General features: G+C 51.9%; 1 protein-coding gene across 1 annotated transcript in view; it reads right to left on the reverse strand.

The window, feature by feature from the left end:
- The window catches only part of Rnf220 (ring finger protein 220), a 224,940-nt gene that overhangs the window by 31,779 nt on the left and 174,457 nt on the right, over positions 1 to 18,704 (reverse strand). The window contains exon 3 of the mRNA XM_051170930.1: positions 6,249 to 6,381. Coding sequence (XP_051026887.1) covers positions 6,249 to 6,381 — 133 coding nt within the window. The remainder of the gene's footprint in view (positions 1 to 6,248; positions 6,382 to 18,704) is intronic.

The raw sequence follows: 18,704 nt of genomic DNA on the forward strand, positions 1-18,704 counted from the left end.
CAGCAGCCTGGCTCCCGCCCAGCCCATCAGCTCTGCCTTCCAGGCCCCTCCCAGTTTCCACAGCCCGCCCCCAACAATTTCCTTCCTTGCTCAAGTCACTGCTGCCTAGTGATCCATGGGTTTTAAATTATAACTGGGACCCAGGAAACGCGTTCCTAAGTACAATATTCATGGGCTGGGCTGACACTTTTAATTAAGGTGATTTACACTGAATTATCCTTGGAAATAAAGAAATGGTGCACTGCCCGGGAATAAACCATCATCACCAGCGCCTTTGTAAGTTACACTTCGTTTTAATCTATTTGGGGAATTGTTTATCTAGTTCATTACACAACCAAACACCGAGGCCGGCCTTAAATAAGGCTTAAGTAGGGCTGGGGGCGCTGCCATCTCCACACCCCGCCTCTCCTTCAGAGCTACCCAGTCTCCCTTTAGATTTTTTTTTTTTCAGCCCTTTTAAAGCACTTCCAAGAGAAAGCTGTTTCCCAGCGCAGAGGGCCAGCTTTCATAGAGGAGATCTCCAAGCTCAGGTCCCACCGGATAAGCCCCACTTTCAGCTCTGTGAATGTTCCACGCCCAAGGCTGTGGAAACTCCTTTCTAGGAGCCATAGAGGGGGGCGTCTCAGAGCCGGTCCCTACACCTGCCCTGCAGTCTTCAACCTCCATTGATGGCCTTGTCTGTCTCTCTGTACACACACATCTAGGCCCCTAACCCAGCACCATGCCAGAGGCATCTTGGTCTCAGCTTACCCACAGCCCTACCTGTTGCTTCCCCTCTCTGACTGTGGCCATCACCTCTACCACACTTCCAACCATCCAAAACAGAATGTTTTCTCCTAGGAAGTAACCTAGGGAAGTCCCTTGGCTTCTCCTCCTTCCTCGGTCCTCTTAAGCCCCTCTTCTGCATCCCCTGCTCTCATCCACTGTCCCAGGGCAGCCTCATCAAAGGTCCCCTGGATCCTTGGTTTGCCCCCATTCCTGCCCCCAGCCCACTCTGCATACTGGAGAGTAATGTCTCACTAGTAGATAGACGGGCTATCCTCCTGAGTGGGAGGCCCTTCTGCCTCTGTGTTTGACCCAGGGTGCCTCTCTTTGTTCTAAGTAGCCAAGTCCTTGGGTCTAAGGGAGACTTTGTTAAGGTTCTAGCTGGGGAAAACCAGGATCAGGTGAGGTAACGGAGGGGTGTGGGTGTCTCTTGGAAAAGCGTGGTGTTGAGCCGGAGGGAACCTTGACTGCTCTTCTTGTAGGGACTTGGTTGCTCATGGGTACCCAGGAATGCTCATCTTGTCTGATTTCAGGGCCTGTGTATGCAGACTGAGCTGTGTGTGGATGGGGTGTGTGTGCATGCATACATGTGTGTCAAGCCTGTGTTTGTGAAAACCAGCCTCCTTTGCTTAGGAGCTGGAAGGTCCCTGCTTCTTTTGTGAGTCTCGAGGTGCGTAGACATGGCATACATAGGACCTGCCCTAGGTTGTTGGGCAGTTGGAGGCGGAAGGCAGATTTTTTTTCCCACCTGGAAAGTTCCAGAAGTAGAACCACCTGGGAGGCTTAGCCTGGCAGCAGCACCCAAAGGCTCAGAGAGTGGGCTAGGGTGAGGAGGGACAGAGAGGGCAAAAGAGGCAAAGGCAGGTAGGATGATGAAGGGGGGAGGCAGTTTGAGAGGAGAGAGGGGTCACTACAGAAAACAAAGGGAGAGGAGCCAAGAGGAGACAGGAGTAAGGCAGAGAAGAAGCCAGAGGGCTGGACACAGAGGGAGGACTTAGTCACAGGTCATGAATGGGGGAGGTCCACATTTGGGCTCCCACCTCCTGTGGGACTCAGTTTCCTCATCCGTGAACCGGTTCATCTGTTCATGATATTGGTGGTGGGGAGAAGGAAGATGGGTGGGGTGGATCTCAGGAGTTCAGGTGTTTCTGTCTTTCCCCATCCTCCTTTGCCCCTCGTCCCCGAGCCAGCATGGGGCGGGGCAAGGGCAGCCAGGCTGGGGACCCTCCGCCCTCGCTGCCCGTCAGCCCGGAGGGAGCTGACACCTCCTTGGGAATTTATCACGCACCCAATTACAATGTTAATTGGCAAGTTCCTGAAATCAATTAATTCGCAAATTTTTTCCAATTAAAAATCCAGATAAATCACAAGGGCGGTGGCGGGGCTGGTCCAGCCCGCAGTCCGGTGGGCTCAGCGGCCGCGGGGAGGGGCGCGCGTGGGGAGGGGGCGCGGGTGCGGCTGCCCTTGAACGCCTTTGCCGGGCGGTCCGACTGTCAGCGCGCCGGGCGCGGCGGGGCCGAGACAGATAAAACCATCGACCCGTCGCCGCCAGCGCTTCGGTTTTATCGATCCGACGGGAATTTCACTTGCTGTGCAGATCCCGCTGTCCGGCTGTCAGACACTCGGTGGGGAGGAGGGCGTGCCAGGGGCGCAGGGCGCGCACGTGCTAAGGGCAGCGTGGGTCTTAGGGGGTGCAGGGATAGGCCCGGACGTGAGCCGACAGCCGCGAGGTGTGGGTGCTCTGAGAAACATGGATGATGAGGAATTTATGCAGGGTCACGAGCAGGGGTAGAGCAAGAAAGGAGTGGGAGATGCCCTGGATCGTGAGGGCTTGGTGGCGGTGAGGGTGAGGGTCCTCGCCGAGGAGGCAAAAAAGAGCGGTTTTCCAGAGCCACGGAGGCGCACTGCCCAAAAGGGCTCTGCAGGTCCCCGAGTTTTCTATTCCTGGGCGAGGACCCCTTCATTGGAAGCAAATTACCCAGAAATCTTGGGACAGCATGCAGGAATATTTCTTTCACTTTCTGCCCCTGACAGGTCAATCCCAGGTGTGTGAGCGATGGGGGAGGGGAGGCGGGGCACTTGTGTCAAGGCTCCTTGAGAACAAATGCTATCTTTACTGCCAAGTGGGCTACCTTGGAGAAGTCACTCAACATGTCTGCACCTCCGCTTCCTTATCTGGAAAATGGGAGTTAAATCTATAGTCACACACCACACTTAGCAAAAGGCTGACAACACATCTGAAAGTGGTCCCATGAGGTGACATTGCCTAGTGACAGTGTGGCTTGTATACATACACTCTCTGACGCTCACACGACAAAAGACTATCTCAGAATATATACCCGCTGTTGAGCAACGGACTGTATCACCTACCTCAGAGTGCAGGATAAATAAAGCGCTTGTCAGATAGTGAATGTTCCAAGAAGTTCGATATTATTACCACTGTATAGCTTCTGTGGGACTTTTAAAGCGCGCCCACAGATTCTTTTTGATAGTCTTGTCTTTAAGAATGAGAGCTTTAGCCGGGCGTGGTGGTGCAGGCCTGTAATCAGGGAGGAGGCAGAGGCAGGCAGTTCTCTGTGAGTTCGAGGCCAGCCTGGGCTACAAAATGAGACCAGGACAGCCAAGGCTACACAGAGAAACGCTGTCTCAAAAAAACAAAAAAACTAACCAAACAAAAAACCAAACCAAACAACAACAACAAACAAATGAAAACAAAAAGAATGAGAGTTTTTAGAGTATAATTCTCCTCCCTTGTATGGGCTGGGCTGGGCTGGGCTGGAGAGACGGGTCAGCCATGGGCTGGGCTGGGCTGGGCTGGGCTGGGCTGGAGAGACGGGTCAGCCAGTAAAGGTTAGGCTCACAAGCAAAAACAGGATTATGGGCTGTGCTTGGTGATTCACTAGCTTTCTTCCTTCCTCCGTAGTCCCTCTTCAGGCCTCTTTCCCTCTCTGCCTTCCTTTCTCCCTGTCTAGAGAGAGGGCCTCACTACGCAGCTCGCTATGTAGCTCAGGCTGGCCTCAAATCCTAGGTACTTCAGTGTCTGGAATTACAGGTGTGCACTACCACACCCACAGCGACCTGGGGAGTGGAAGCATTGGTGTGTAGACTTCCCGGGAAGGCCCCCGGGCTTCCCTTGTGAGGAACTGAGCTTTCCTGCTGACAGTGCATGGAAGTGAGCTGGCCTGGAAGCATCCTGCAGTCCAGTCAGACATCAGAGGACTGTAGCCTTGGGTGACATGTTCTCTCTAGCCTCAGAAGAGAACCAGAGCTAGTGGCCACAGCTACCCAAGGTCACAAAGCTGTGTGGGTCTAGAACTGGTGATCCATAGGAACAGAGACATTAAAAAAAAAAAAAGATCTATTTATTTATTATTATGTATACAGTGCTCTGCCTGCATATGTACCCGCATGCTAGAAGAGGGCATCAGATCTCATTATAGGTGGTTGTAGCCACCATGTGGTTGCTGGGAGTTGAACTCGGGACCTTTGGAAACACAGACAGTGCTCGTAGCATCTGAGCCATTTCTCCAGCCCCAGAGACACTTTTTTCAGTGTGTGTGTGTGTGTGTGTGTGTGTGTGTGTGTGTGTGTGTGTGTGTGTGTGTGTAGGTCAGAGGGCAGCTTTGTGGAGTTATCTCCTGGGGGTGAAACTCAAATGCTACAGCTTGCGTGGCAAAAGCCTTTACCTGCTGAGCCGGCTCACTGGCCCTAACAAATGTCTCAAGCCATTCAGTTTTGGGGTACTTTGTAACGGCCAATAGATGACTAGTACTTCCTTCAAAATCCCTCCCTCAGGAAGCCTTCCTTGCTCTCTGTTGGGTTTGGTGCCTCCCACAACTCAGGTTCCTCACACATTGCAGCCTCTAGCCCTCAGGGCTGGTGTTTCAGTCCTTTCTCTGAGTTCTCCAGGGCAGAAGACATTGTGGGACCCCTGCGCCTTGCACTAGTCAGGTCTAATGGCTTGAAATGGGCAATGGGGAAGGAATGGGAAGGCTGTTCTCTGCAGGGCACATTGTGGTTCCTAAGGATGGTTGAAGCTCTGTTTCTATCCCATGTGCTCTTGTAAATTAATTAATTAAATATTGGTTTTTCGAGACAGGGTTTCTCTGTGTAGCTTTGGCTGTCCTGGACTTATTTTGTAGACCAGGCTGGCCTCAAATTCACAACAATCCGCCTGCCTCTGTCTCCCAAGTGCTGGGATTAAAGGCGTGTGCCACCACACCTGTCTAATTTATTTAATTTTATTCTATGTGCATTGGTCTGAAGGAGTCAGAATCCTTGGAACTGGACTTACAGACAGTTGTGAGCTGCCGTGTGGGCGCTGGGAATTGAACCTGGGTCCTTTGGAAAAGCAGACAGTGCTCTTAACTGCTGAGCCATCTCACCAGCCCACCCTCCCCCCATGTACTCTTCTAGAATACGGTCTTGTCACTCCCACCAAAAGGGATGCATGTCGTCCCGCCGTGGATCTGAGTGGATTCACAATGCCTTGATCAACAGAGCACTTGAAGTGACAGCAAATGACTTCTAAGGCTCAGTATGAAAAGGTGATCGGGCTGGGGTAGAGCTCCGTGGTAGATAGAGAAAGGCTCTGAGTTTGATCTTTAGCTGTACTCTCCCACCTCAGTGTTGGGGACCCAAGCTGCCACATAAGGAGTCAAAGTACCCCGAAGCTACCAAGCAAAGAGGAGGCCCACTTAGGCCACCGTAGAGAAACCACATGCAAATGTTTTAGACCCCATCTGCAGGTCTAGCTGACAGCCAGCGTCCATCACCAGACGCGTGAGTGAGGAACCTCTAGATGGTCCCAGCTGAGCACCCAACATCTGGAGCAGGCACAGCTGACCCCTGTGTGCCCTGACGGAATTCCTGACCTCAGAGACTGTGTGAAACAAGAGAGAACACTTGCTTCATACTCTTCAGCTGGGAGGTGATTGGTTACTTCTCATCTGCCCCCTGGATGTTCTGGCTCCTCCCCAGGGATCTGGAGAGGGTTCAGTCTGGTCCTCAGGCAGAGACAGACAGAGGAGGAGGGCTGGGGTGAGGACACACACGCGCATTCCCAAGACTGCTACCTCTCAGTCCTTGCGGTTTATGGAGAAGGTGCTGCTTCCCCCCTGAATAACGGGCTGGGCTGGACTTCTGATAGAGCTGCCAGGCCCTGTACCTGCTTTTATCCCCGCCCCAAGGACCCACACGGTGGTTCTGGGCTTGTGGCAGTGGTGGCTACTGGCTCTCTCCTGTCCAGCTCCTTCCCTTATTCTGAGGTTGGAGTCTGATAATTCACTTTCCTCCATGCCCCCAAATCCCTCCAAAATAAAGTGAGAAACAGCACTGAAAACACACAAAGGCAACATGGGGCTCTGGCTTCTTCCCCAGAGACCTAGCAGCTAGCCCTTCCAGGGGAACCCCTGCCGCCCCCCCCCCCCACCCCCCCCCCACCTCCACCCCACCCCCAGGCAGACCTCCTAGACGTGGCTTACCTGGCAGGCAGTTGGGCCAGCTGCTCCAGTTCCTGCTCCATATGTTCCTGCAGCTCGCTGGGCCTCAACAGGACTTGGCAGATGGGGCAGATCGGGGCCTGGCTGTCAAACAACGCTACTGCTTTCTTCTTACCTGGCCAGGGAGGGAGAACAGACACCGTGAGCAGAGCTGCTCTCTAGAAGGAAATCCAGTGTCCCAGGCCTTCAGCTGTCTCAAAAATAAAATAAAATTAAAATAATAAGAAGCATTTATATGTGTACATGTGTGTTCGTGTGTGAGTGTGGTCATGCGTGTACTAGAATGCACATGTGGAGGCTGGAAGACAGCTTTAGGAATCCCACTTTTTGAGGCATAGTCTTTCTTTTCTTTCTTTCTTTAATCCCAGCACTCGGGAGGCAGAGGCAGGTGGAGCTCTGTGAGTTCGAGGCCAGCCTGGTCTACAAAATGAGTCCAGCACAGCCAGGGCTACATAGAGAAACCCTGTCTCGAAAAAAACCAAAAAAAAAAAAAAAAAAAAAAAAAAGTTTATATGTATGTTTACACACACACACACACACATACACACACACACCACATATGTGCACCACAAGCATGCCTAGTGCCCACAAAGGCAGGAAGAGCTTTGGGTCCCCTGGAACTGTAGTTAGAGATGGTTTGTAAGCGGCTGTGTGGATGCTAGGAATTGAACCTGTATCCTTTGCAAAATCAACAAGTGTTCTTATCGTCTGAGCCATCTCTCCAGTCCCAAGTCTCTCTCTTCTTGTTTCTGCTGCTGTGCTGCACATTCCAGGCTGCTTGTTCCCTGAGATTCTGGGGAATTCTCTTGTCTGTCTGTCCCTCCTATTTGCTGTAGGAATGCTGGTGTGACAGATGTGAGCTACTGCATTTGGCTTAGTACATGGGTTCCAGGGACTGAATTCAGGCTACCAGGCTTGTACAGCAAGAAGTTTTTACCTGCTGAGCCACCTCTCTGGCCCTTCCTTTTTAAAAGATTTATTTTTTTATTATGTATACAGTGCTCTGTCTGCATGTACACCTGAACGCCAGAAGAGGGCATCAGATCACATTATAGATGGTTGTGAGCCACCATGTCGTTTCTGGGAATTGAACTCAGGACCTTTGGAAGAGCAGGCGGCACTCTTAACCACTGAGCCATCTCTCCAGCCCCCGGCCCTTCTTCTATACTTTTGAAATTCCCATTCTCCCCATTAAGGTCTCACTACTTAAAAACAAAACAAAACAAAACAAAACAAAACAAAAAACTTTTCTGATATTTTAATTTTATTTGTATCAGTCTCAACCTCAATGTATGCCTGCACTGTGTGTGCAGTTCCCTCAGAGGCCAGAAGAGGGCAACAGATCCCTTGGAACTGGAATTACAGATGGTTGTGTGCTTCCATGTGGTTGCTGGGAATTGAACTTTTCCTTGCTGAGCTCTCCAGTCTCTCCAGTTCCCTGGGATCTCTTTAGGCCCAGTAGGTCTCACTACTTCTGTTAGGTAACCTCACAGGTGTCTTGTCGATCTGGTTCTGAGTTTTCTCTTTCCAGAATGTCCTTCAAGCTGGGTGTGATGGGCCACATGTGGAATCCCAGAACTAACGAGGTCAAGGCAGGAGGGCTTCTGTGATGCTAAGGCCAACCTTAGTGAGTTCAGGCTAGCCAGGGCTACAGAGTGGACCCCTATCTCAAACTAACAAAAAAGCAAAACAACAACAACAACCAAACCCCCACAAAACCACCAACCAACCAACATGTCTCCAGTACATGTGCTCACAGAGGGCTGGCTGGGAGCTACAACTCTATTTCCAGTCTGGCACCAATAATGACCAGAACAAACCATTCTAGGAAGGATCCTCTAGGTAGCCTTGCTCTTTCTCCTTCTGACTGAGTCCCTTCTTTTCTCATGCCCAGCGCTCCCCAGGCTGCTTACAGGTGTGGTTCTGAGAAACTCTATCCACTCAGAAACCTTCCTAGCTCTGCCTGGTAGGCCATGACTGTAGGAAGACATTCTGTGTGTTTAGTTCTAGAGACAGAACCAGGGCTTTGCCCGCACCAGGCAGATGCTCTTCTAGGAAACCACGTCCCAGCCCCTGCAGCAAAGACTTCCTTAGCTGAAGTCTGTATGTTCTTCCTTGCTTGTCTCTGTTGCCTGAAGAAGGTCACACACAATCAGCTTTTAGACAGATAAAGACCACGTATGTCAGTGATGACCAAGGTAGATAGGTGAATAGGGTTGCCAGATTAAATGTAGAATGCCCACTGAAATAGATACACAACCAGTTCTTGAAAAAAAAAAAAAAAAACCATAATTATATCATATATACTGCAAGGGATATTTTGATACTTAGAGATCACTGATTTTTCTAAAAGCAAATTTACCTGTATGTCTGATATTTTTATTTGCTAAATCTAGCAACCCTATGCCGGAGGAAATGCCCAGGCCAGCCTGGGCACGAGAGGCTGCCTCCCTCTGACACAGACTGAGGAGGACTAGGCCCCTGGATGCCTGGATTGAGTCATCTGCAGACTCTAAGGACAGAGCAATTCAGTGTGTGTGTTTGTGTGTGTGTGTGTGTGTGTTCTGGGGAGTGGGAAAAGAGAGGCCTTGCACTCAAAACACCCTAACCTTCACAGAACTGGATATCAGAGTATGCCACAATTGTGTAGGAGGGGCTCTGGCCTGTGTGTCTAGGTCTTTAAAGAATGGGTATGGTCCTACTGTGTGTGGTCCCACTGTGTGTCACCTGCCTTGGTAGCTGTGTCCTGAGTGCTTAGGTGACAGCTGGAAGGCAGTGCTGAGTAAAAGAAGCAGCTATGGCCCTGGCATAGGAGGGCTTTGCTCTTAGTTCTGCCTCTCTGGCCACCTCAGAGGTGAGTGGGGCCCAAGGAATCCCCCAGGCTACCATCTTCAACAGATGGGAAAATGGAGGCTCAGAATTGGATAGGGGCTTTGAGCTTGGCTTTTGGTCTCAAGGCTTTATTTATTTATTCAACAAACATTTATAAATGAATTATTCTATTCCATTCTTGTTCTAGGGAAAACTGGAACTCAGAGATAAGTAAAACACAGTCTTGATTTCTAAGAGGTCACAAATTTGTGGTAAAGCCAGGAGAGAAAGCCAGGTGGTGTGGGTGAGACCCAAGAGGGAGGCAGGGGCTATGAGGGGCACTGTGAGAAGGGTGGAGGACCCACAGGGAAAGGATGGGTGCCCAATGGGAGGCACAAAGGATGAGTGAGGGAGACAAGGTAGCTAAACAGGTCACTGACTAGGATCTGGAGTATAAAGGGGGACATGACGAGAAAATAGGATACAGAGGGATCCAAGACGAGAAAATAGGATACAGAGGAATCCAAGACATTGGGGGGCGGAGGCGGGGCTCGGCCCTTTTGTGGCTGGGATACCAAGTTCAGTTCTTTCGGTTTTCTACAGTCTAGATCCTGCTCTGTGTCTGGGGTCAGAGGTCAGTGTTTTCACACACTTGCTTGCATTCTCTTGCCTTGGTGACTTGTGCTTTTCTCAACCTGGACCTCAGTTTCCTTACTGAGGGCATTGGGCCCTCCCCCTTTTTTGGCTCCCAGCTTTGGGGAGAGCCCTGCAGGAATGAGCTGGGGGTGGGGGTCAACATCAGCCTATGCCCTCTATCTCACCTCTTCTCAGATGTTAGAGTGGCAGGTGTCAGTGCGGTCATGCACCTCCCCCCTCCCTCGCTTCCCCTCCCCCGCTGTGTTCCCTATAATTTTATATTGAGACCTGTGGTCATGACGTGGATTTTACTGCACTAACGACATGGCCTGCCCAGGTTTAATGACAAAATCCATACTCTGGCCCTGGGCCTGCTCCTCCTTTGCATAATTCCCAGAATACAGCTCCCTGAAGCTTTTGACCTGGGCCATTACAGCGGCCATAAAATGGGCCATAAAACCACTGGGGATGGCCAAGAGGAGGGGCCCATGGTCTGGCTGGGGTGGGAATGAAGCCTTCATCCCCAGACCTGTCCTAGGCTCAGATGGAGTCACCCCCCCACCCTCCCCCGCCCCGCGGCTCTTTCTTTGCATGGTTCCTAGGATCTGGCAGTCCACAAGGAGGCCCCTGGATAGGCCTTCGAGGCTTGTTCGTGTGACACAGGTTCCCTTCTCTTAACAGTGTGAGCAGTATCTCAGGTAGGTGGCTGGAGCCACCAGAGGCAGCCCTTCAAAGGACACTGGCTCCTTGAGTAGCCCTCAACCCAGCCCTTGACAGATCCTCCCAACAGCCAGGCAAGGCCTTTTGCCACAGGTGATGTCTAAGTTTCTAGCCTTGTTTAAACCCCAGCACTCCAGGAGGCCTGGCTTCCTGGGAGATCAAGAGCTTGGCGAGCACAGTGGGGAGCCTCGGTGGGTGGCTACGAGGGGATGGGGACAGGGACTGGGCTGAACTGTCAGTGCTAAAGATGATGAATGTGGGAGGTGAGGTGGGAGGCCCAGTGTTATCGGCAGTGGATGGCGGGGCTCCGAGCGCTCCCCGCTTCTGCTAATCCCCGGGCGCTGCCTCAGCCCTTGCACTGATAACGAGGAAATGGGACTGACAACAATTTTTAGCTGAGAGATTCTTCACCAAAATGCCAGGCGGCCGGAGGTCTGACAGCGCCTGATTGAGTGTGTGAGTGTGTGTGGGGGGGAACGGCCGCTGCCCCCTCTCCTCCCATGCAAAGATGGATCGCTCATTCCGCCTCCCGTCCACATTCATTACTGCCTCCCTCCGCAACACCCCTGCCACAGTAGGGGCTGCCACCTCCACATCTCTGCTTGCCATAGGTATCCTCCAAGCAAGACGGCAGGGAGGGAACTGGGCCCCCTGACCTCAGCCTAACACAGGGCAACTCGGCAGGACCTGAGTCAGTCAGGTTGTGTGACCGCCAGAGGGGCTAGTTCCCTCGCTAAGAGGCTGGGCTAACTTTACTCCCAGACAGTGGAGGGCCTTCAGTGGAAGCCTCTAAAAAGGGTGTTCATGTGGGCAAGTGAAAAGATTAAACTAGGGCAACACTTCCGCCCCACCCATCCCCCCCAGCCTTTTCAAGTACCCAGTTAAGGGAGAAGGTGGGCAGTAAGGTGGGGGTTATATCAACACTCTGCTGCCCCCCGCCCTGTTGGGAACTCCCCACCATTGGGAACAGCTGCTGCATCTCCATCTTCCACTGGGAGCACGTGAAAGGGGCTCATGGGACCTAGTTGCCCCTCTGGCTGGCCTGTCTGCTTTTTCAAAGTTCTGTAGCCGAAGGGTTCCCGTTCTCCCTTTGTCCCCAAGCACCAATTCCTGTCTCTGCTCTGCAGGCCATGAAAGGCTTGGCTGGCTAGGGAGCGGTTGGTGGGACCTGTAACATGAAGCTGAGGCAGGAAGATTGGCATGGCCAGCCTGAGAGAGTCTGTCTTAAAAAAAAAAAAAAAAAAAAAAAAAAAAAGAAAGAAAGAAAGAAAGAAAAAAGAAAAAAAAGAAAAAAAAAGTAGCCTACCAACCTAAGACAGAGAACATTAAATGAAGGTGAGGGTAATTCCAATGACAGGAGACAAAGAAGCAGGATCTCTTATAGGCAGGCCAGGCTAGCTTCAAACGTATTGCATGTGGAGGATGACCTTGAACTTCTGATCCTCCCACCTCCATCTCCCGAGAGCTGGGATCACAGGCAAACACCACCAAACTCAATGCATCGAGCTGGGGGAAGCAGACCTAGGGCTTTGGGTAAGCCTGGCAAGCATTCCACCAACTGAGGCACACCTGTAGCCTGCCTGGGCCTGGGCCTTGGAGACTATGCTCTCAACCATGCGTGTGTCCTGCCTTCCTCTCCCCATGTCACCCCTGCCCAGTACTCTTCCATTGCCTTGTGACAGAGACACAGGACAGAACAACAAGCAAACTCCTACAGAGTTGCTGCTTCCCAGCTGTGCTAAGGGCCAGTCTCTTGGTCGTTGTGAGCTTAGCCACCCCTTGTGTGAGATGGGGGATGGTCTGTAACTCCTAGGGCTGTTGTGAGGCCGTAGTGAAAGCAGAGCTGCGTACAAGTGAGGAGTCAGCCATTCTCTTTCTTTCTTTCTTTCTTTCTTTCTTTCTTTCTTTCTTTCTTTCATTTTTCTTTTTCCTTTTGCTGTTTTGAGATGGTTTCTCTGTGTAGTCTTGGCTATCCTGGACTCCCTTTGTAGACCAGGCTGGCCTCGAACTCACAGTGATCCGTCTGCCTTTGCCTCCCGAGTGCTAGGATTAAAGGCGTGCGCCACCACCGCCTGCCCGGCCAGCCACTCTTTTTCTAGCAAGACACTGGCTCAGGCCTGTTGTTTGTGTCTACATCTATCCTATACCAGCACCTGTCTTCCCACCAGGACTGACTGAGATCAGCAGCCCTCCGGCAGGTGGCTGACCTTGACCCTTCAGGCCCTTGTGGGATTTCTCCTGTCCATCCGCACTCCTACACCTGCTCACTGGCTTATATGCCAGGCTTTGTAGGAGGGCAATGAGTTCAGTTTGGGTCTATTTACTTGGAGGAACTGTGGGAAAGGCTGAAAGATAGGTCTAGGAGACGCTGACTCACAGCTAAGAACCGAAGCTCAGCACTGTGGGCTTGGTGCCTAGAGCACGGTCCTGCCTAGGGTGAGCAACCCAGAAACACCAAGCACGTGACAGGACGAAGCACAGCGAGATGGGCTGGGAGAGTGCGCACAGTAAGAGGGATCTGGAAGAGAGCCTCCGTTGACTGTAACAGGTGAGGGACATTTCAGTCATCAAAGCCCTAGCAGGAATGGTAAAGAGAAAGAGCAAGACCAAGGAAGAGTGAAGAGAAGTTCCACAGAGCGAGGGATCCCCTCCACGCCGCGAACTGTGCCAAGAGGTCAAGACAGCAGCCACCCACGCTACACAGAGCATGCTCTCTCCCTTTCTCTTCATCCATCCATCCATCCATCCATCCATCCATCACGGACCCAAGCCATCTCATCATGCCTCGCCGCTCCTCCCACTCACCCCTTCTTCCTTCTTTTCTCTCTAGAAACCCTCTGGACCGGTGCCTCAGCTGAGCATGGGACATGAAGAGTTAACGTGCTGACAGACGGCATTTTTTACCTTCAGTCAATATGAACAAGGCCCCAAGACTATGACTCCAAACATCTGGATTTCATCAATATGTGATCTGTCATCGTATATTGGCATTCCCCAGTCCCCGCGCCAGAGCAATGCGGCTGGTTTTATTAATACGTCAAATACATTATCCGTGTAATACACTTGTCTGGCTGGGGCCTCCCGCTGGGGCGGGGCGGTGGATTTGAATGTATGATGAATCAGTTTGCATTACATGTTCGTAAGTCATCATTTGTCAGGATTAATAGGCATCCCTGGTCGAAGAGGTGGGGGTAGGGCAGGCAATGAGAGATGTGTATTTAGCTGTGGCCCGTACTTATCTGCAGGTGCCCAAGGGTGCCCTGAAAACAGCTGTGCACCCACTTACCCAGACCCCAGGGTAGCAGCTGGCACTCAAAGGACAGAGGTGACATTTTCAGATGTCCCCGTGTCACTTGGAACCAAATAAGCCTATTTGTCTCTGCTTCGGGCTTGCCAAACAACCACAAAGATGGAGCAAGGGCTGTTTCCACAAGCCTGCTCTCTTTCATCCCTTAGGACTCAGCCTGGAAGTTTTTCTCTCAAGGAGGCTTCCCTGACTCGCCCAGACCACATCGGGTACCTCCTCTGTGTTCCCGGAGCCTCTTGGGTTGCTGCTTTCACAGCACTTGTGCTCTGGCCTGTTACCTGTTACCATCTTCAGAATGTGACTTTCATGAGGGGGGAAAATTAACATGTCCACAGCTACAGACTCGGCATCTAACAGAAGGCAGGGCACCAAGTAAAAGTAATAGTGAGAGTAGAAATCAATACATATTCCTGAATTAACAAATAAAGGACTTCCGACCTTGCCAAACCCCCAAAGATGCAGACATCACCCTGGGGACAAGCAAGGGCTTTCTCTGACTCTAGTCTAGTTGCGTCATGTGTTCATTCATGCTCTTCCTTATTTAGTCCTCCTCTTCCCACAAGGCTTGCACACACCCCTCTGCATAGCATCAGGGTCCACATAGGTGGCATATTTCCCTGGGTTCAAAACCCAAGAATGACAGTTCAAGCTCACACACCCTTGCTATCTTCCTCCTCCCTCGTTTCCAACGATAGAAGCTTGGGTTGGCATCTATATGGTTTTCCAGGCACAGGAGCCTGGCTGATGCCCTGATGCTAGTAACTGCCTCTAGCGATTCAGCGTGTGTGTGTGTGTGTGTGTGTGTGTGTGTGTGTGTGTGTGCGCGCGCGCGCGTGCACGCGCGCGCATGCAGGATGCAGGCACATGTGTACACTGAGCCAGGCTAGACTCCTGGGTGGCCAAACATCTGTAGGGTTGCCAGATGGAGGGTGGCCCGTGGAAAGGTTTAGGCTCAGATTTAGGCTCAAGTTGGAGCTAAAGGCTCAGAGCCAAGGCACAATTAAACTCACCAAGTCCTGGTCATGGAACCTGAAGCCCTGGTTCCATGAGCCTTTGCTGGAGCCAAATGCATCAACTATCAGCTAATCTGTTGGGGGCTGGTGGTGATTCAGGGACCACAGCTAATTCACAGTCCTGACAGGGCTCTTCAGATCACAGCCATAGCCCCTCTCCTTCTGGAGAACTACATTTCACTTCCCCTGCTCCTTTAGCTAATAACTTGCACATAGTTCCTGTTTCAGATGCACCATCAGTGTTTGGGGCAAGTGGAGCCTCCCAAGTGGTCCTTAGGATTAGGCTCTACAAACTGCAGGAAAAGGCAGGATTCAGAAAACCATCCATCTATGAACAATGCACACATACCATCTCAGATGTCCACAAGGGAGGGCACAGGCGCACACACACAGATGCATGCATGCATGCACACAGACAGACAGACAGACAGACACACCCCAAGTACATAATCAAGTGCAGCCTGAGTATCCCTGACCATTCTTGCCAGCACATGGATCAGTGCCTTCCTGGTCATATAGCTCAAATGCTAAGACTGTGCTGTTTCAAGAAACAAAACTTCAAGTATGCTTTACCCACTGCTGGCTCTGGCTATGGGCTTATAAAAATAAAATGGGAGCCTCCACAGCTGTGGGCTATAAATCCTGCATGGTTGAAGGAGGCAGTGTTACCTGCATTCTAGGCAGATGGGCGGAGTGCCGGGCAATGATGGCAAGTGCTTGTGGGTCTGGACCCACCGTGCGCCAGATGCTTAGCGTCAGCCACTGCCTGTTGGCCCAGCCCAGGCTGGCTGCTTCTCACAGACCTGTGCAAGTCAAAAGAGGCAGAGCTCCAGGGAGAAAGCTAGGACTCAGCTCAGGGGAGGGAGGTAGAGGAAAAGAAGGCCAGGGTGGAGAGTGGGGGGTGGGGGAGGGAGCAAGGCAGCCACGTGCTGCTAAGGCTAAGGGGAGCCCTCGCATCTGGAGATCAATTAGCATCAATTACTGACTTCATTTAATTGTCGTCCAAGATGAATTTGTCATTTTTAGCTGGGAATTAATGGGAGACCTTCACCTCTCCCTGGCAGCAGCGGAGGCGCCAACAATGGTCACCTCAGCCTTCTAGGAGCTCAGCATTCAGCTTAGGGCAGGGGCGGGCAGCTAGTGGGGCTTCTGTTTCCAGGCAAACTCTAGCCTGGCCTGGGAGAGCCCAGGGCCAAGGTGGAGGCCGCAGGTCCTAGGTAGCATCCTTTGCTGCCTCTGGCTTCAGCTAGAAATTAATTTGCTGGGCTGAGCATGTTTACCTTTTCCTAGCAAAGGCGAGTCGGTAAACAGCAGCCCGGCGGCTGAAATTGAATTGATAACTGCATCAACGTGCCAGATAACGCCTAAAATAATACGCCGATAAGGAAATTCGATTTGATTTGCTGCTGCGCATCAGATTGGCCCCATCTGTAGCTGCCTGTAATCATTTTCAATTGCGTTGGGAAACCTTATTTGTCCTTAAATATTTCTGTCATTTTTCATTGCTGGCGACAGATCCTTAGGCAGGTGGCAGGGGTGCACTGCTTCTGTGGGCGCAGGGCGGCGGCCCCAAGGAGGAGGGGTGGTGGGACTGGGAGGGAAGGACGCAGGGAGCAGGCAGCCGGGCGGTGACAGCTGTTCCTCCAATCAATCACGCTGTCGACAGGGAGGGAAGACTGGCTGGCAGAAATTGAGTTTGCCTCACAGGGGACGATTGAGCAAATTAATAGCCCATTAGCCAAGCAGTGACCTGAGAAATGAAGGTGCAAGGGTTCCTGCTCACTCAGGCCGGCTGGGGTGGGGCAGGGCAGGGGAAGGGTCCGGGGAGGGGACAATGTGTGAGGAGAGATGGAGGGATGGATGAGACTGAGGAAAACATGTGCGTGGAGCCGCATGGAGAGTAGATCATGCAGGAGGTAAACAGCAAGACTGGAGGTGCAGAGAGTCCCAGGAGGGATGCTCTGAGTCGATGGGGGGCAGTGACGCTGGATGAGCTCTCTACCACCTTCTCGGGAGGACCAGCCACAGCTCTGGACGTCTCTCTACCCTCAGTTCTGGAGACTTCCCTTGCTTTCTCTTGTCAGTGTTCTCTGGGACACTGGCTAGTCCTGGATTCCCCGTTTTCCTGCACATCTCCCCAGGGCAGGCTTTTCCTCGCCTACTCCCATGGTCCTTGGAGTATCTAGCGGTCCACTGCTTCACCCTATGGGATGTGGGAGGTCAAGGGCCACTCTGCATCCCTCCGTACTGCCACTGTCCACTTCCGCCAAGGGCTTGGACATATGTCTAAGCCATCACTGCCCAGACCTCAGCGCCTCTATTGTTTTCTTCCTCCCAAAAGGAGCTTGTCACCAACCTGACTTTGGAGGTGACAGGACTCCCAACCTCACAGCCCTTTTGTGGCCTTGTGCCCACCACGCTCCCTTCCAGCGGTCTCTGACTCGCACCGCCGTGGACACTCGCCTGGACCCCACAGTGCATCATGGCCATGACACTCAACTTCTTTACTCTGTCTTCCTCATAGTCCAACTGGCCTTCTGTTGGTCTCAGACATATGGACAGGCCAGGCACAGCTGGGGAAATCACAGAACCATGCAGATATGTGCCTATAAAAATTCCACTCTCAGCACTACTAAACAGTCCTTTCACATCCGTGGTCAGCTGTCTCCCCGTCCCCACAGAGACAACTCAATAATATTTCACCACTGAGCCCCCATCTCCTTCTGCTTCCCTTCTGCTCGAGTCGGGAAAACAAGGGTCCTCTGACCATCTCAACTCTCCCCCTTCTCCCTCCCTTCTCACCTTGCTGTTTCATCCGCTCCTCTTGGGGCTCAGAATCTCACCCCTGAGAGCCCCTTTCTTCTGCATCCTTTGCTTCCTTCCAGAAGCATGACTTCTGTTCCCAGTGGCCCCCACAGTATAGTCACATCAACACCTGTCCCCTCCTGGAACGAGTGTCCTTCCCTCACCTCCCCGTCTCACTACAGCACTTCAAAGACCTGCTCGATGTTTATCCTCTATTTCTTAGTCACTGCTTTGAGAGAGAGAGAGAGAGAGAGAGAGAGAGAGAGAGAGAGAGAGAGAGAGTGCAAGCATGTGCTTGTGGAGGTCGGAGGTCAACCTCAGGTGTCATTCCTTGGGAGCCAACCACGTTGGGTTCTTTTGTTTATTTTAAGAGAATCTCACTCATTAGAGCATCTCACTCACTATGGAGGCTTGGCTGGCTGGAACTCATGTAGACCAGGCTGGCCTCAAACTCAGAGCTGCCTGCCTCTACCTCCCAAGTGCTAGGATTAAAGGTGAGCGTCATGTGCACCACCAGGCCCAGCTCTCCCCCTTGTTTCTTGAGACAGGAGAGGCCAGGTTGGCTTGCCACAAAGCCCTAGAGATCTACTTGTCTCTGCCTTCTCAGTGCTGGGAGTACAAGCATGCACCACCACATTCCACTTTCCTGTTGTTGTTTGAGACAGGGTTTCTCTGTGTAGCCCAGGCTGTCCTGGAACTCTCTCTGTAGACCAGGCTGGCCTTGAACTCAACACAGATCCACCTGCCTCTGCCTCCGGAGTGCTGGGATTAAAGGTGTACGTCACCACACCCAAGCATCATTCCCTTTCTTAATGTGGGTTCCAAGGGGGATCTCAGACCCTCATGGACTTTACTGGTTGAGCTGTCTCCTCAGGGCCCCTACCCAACTCTTAACTCGATACATCAGTTTTCATCCCTACCATTCTATAGAAACGGTTCCCAATCATCAGTGATAATCATCTGTCAAAGATGATGGATACTCCAGGTAACATATCTGTTAATTCAGTAAGTGCACAGAGAGTCTCGTGTCTATTAGATACTGTGCCCAGATCTTGCAGTACAACGCCTGTGCCCTACTGGGACAAGGAGTCTAATGAGGGAACGGATCCAATCAAATACTCGAGAATCCTAAAACAGCAGCTGTGC

Source organism: Acomys russatus, chromosome 29 (genome assembly GCF_903995435.1).
Source record: "Acomys russatus chromosome 29, mAcoRus1.1, whole genome shotgun sequence".
Taxonomy (NCBI): Eukaryota; Metazoa; Chordata; class Mammalia; order Rodentia; family Muridae; genus Acomys; species Acomys russatus.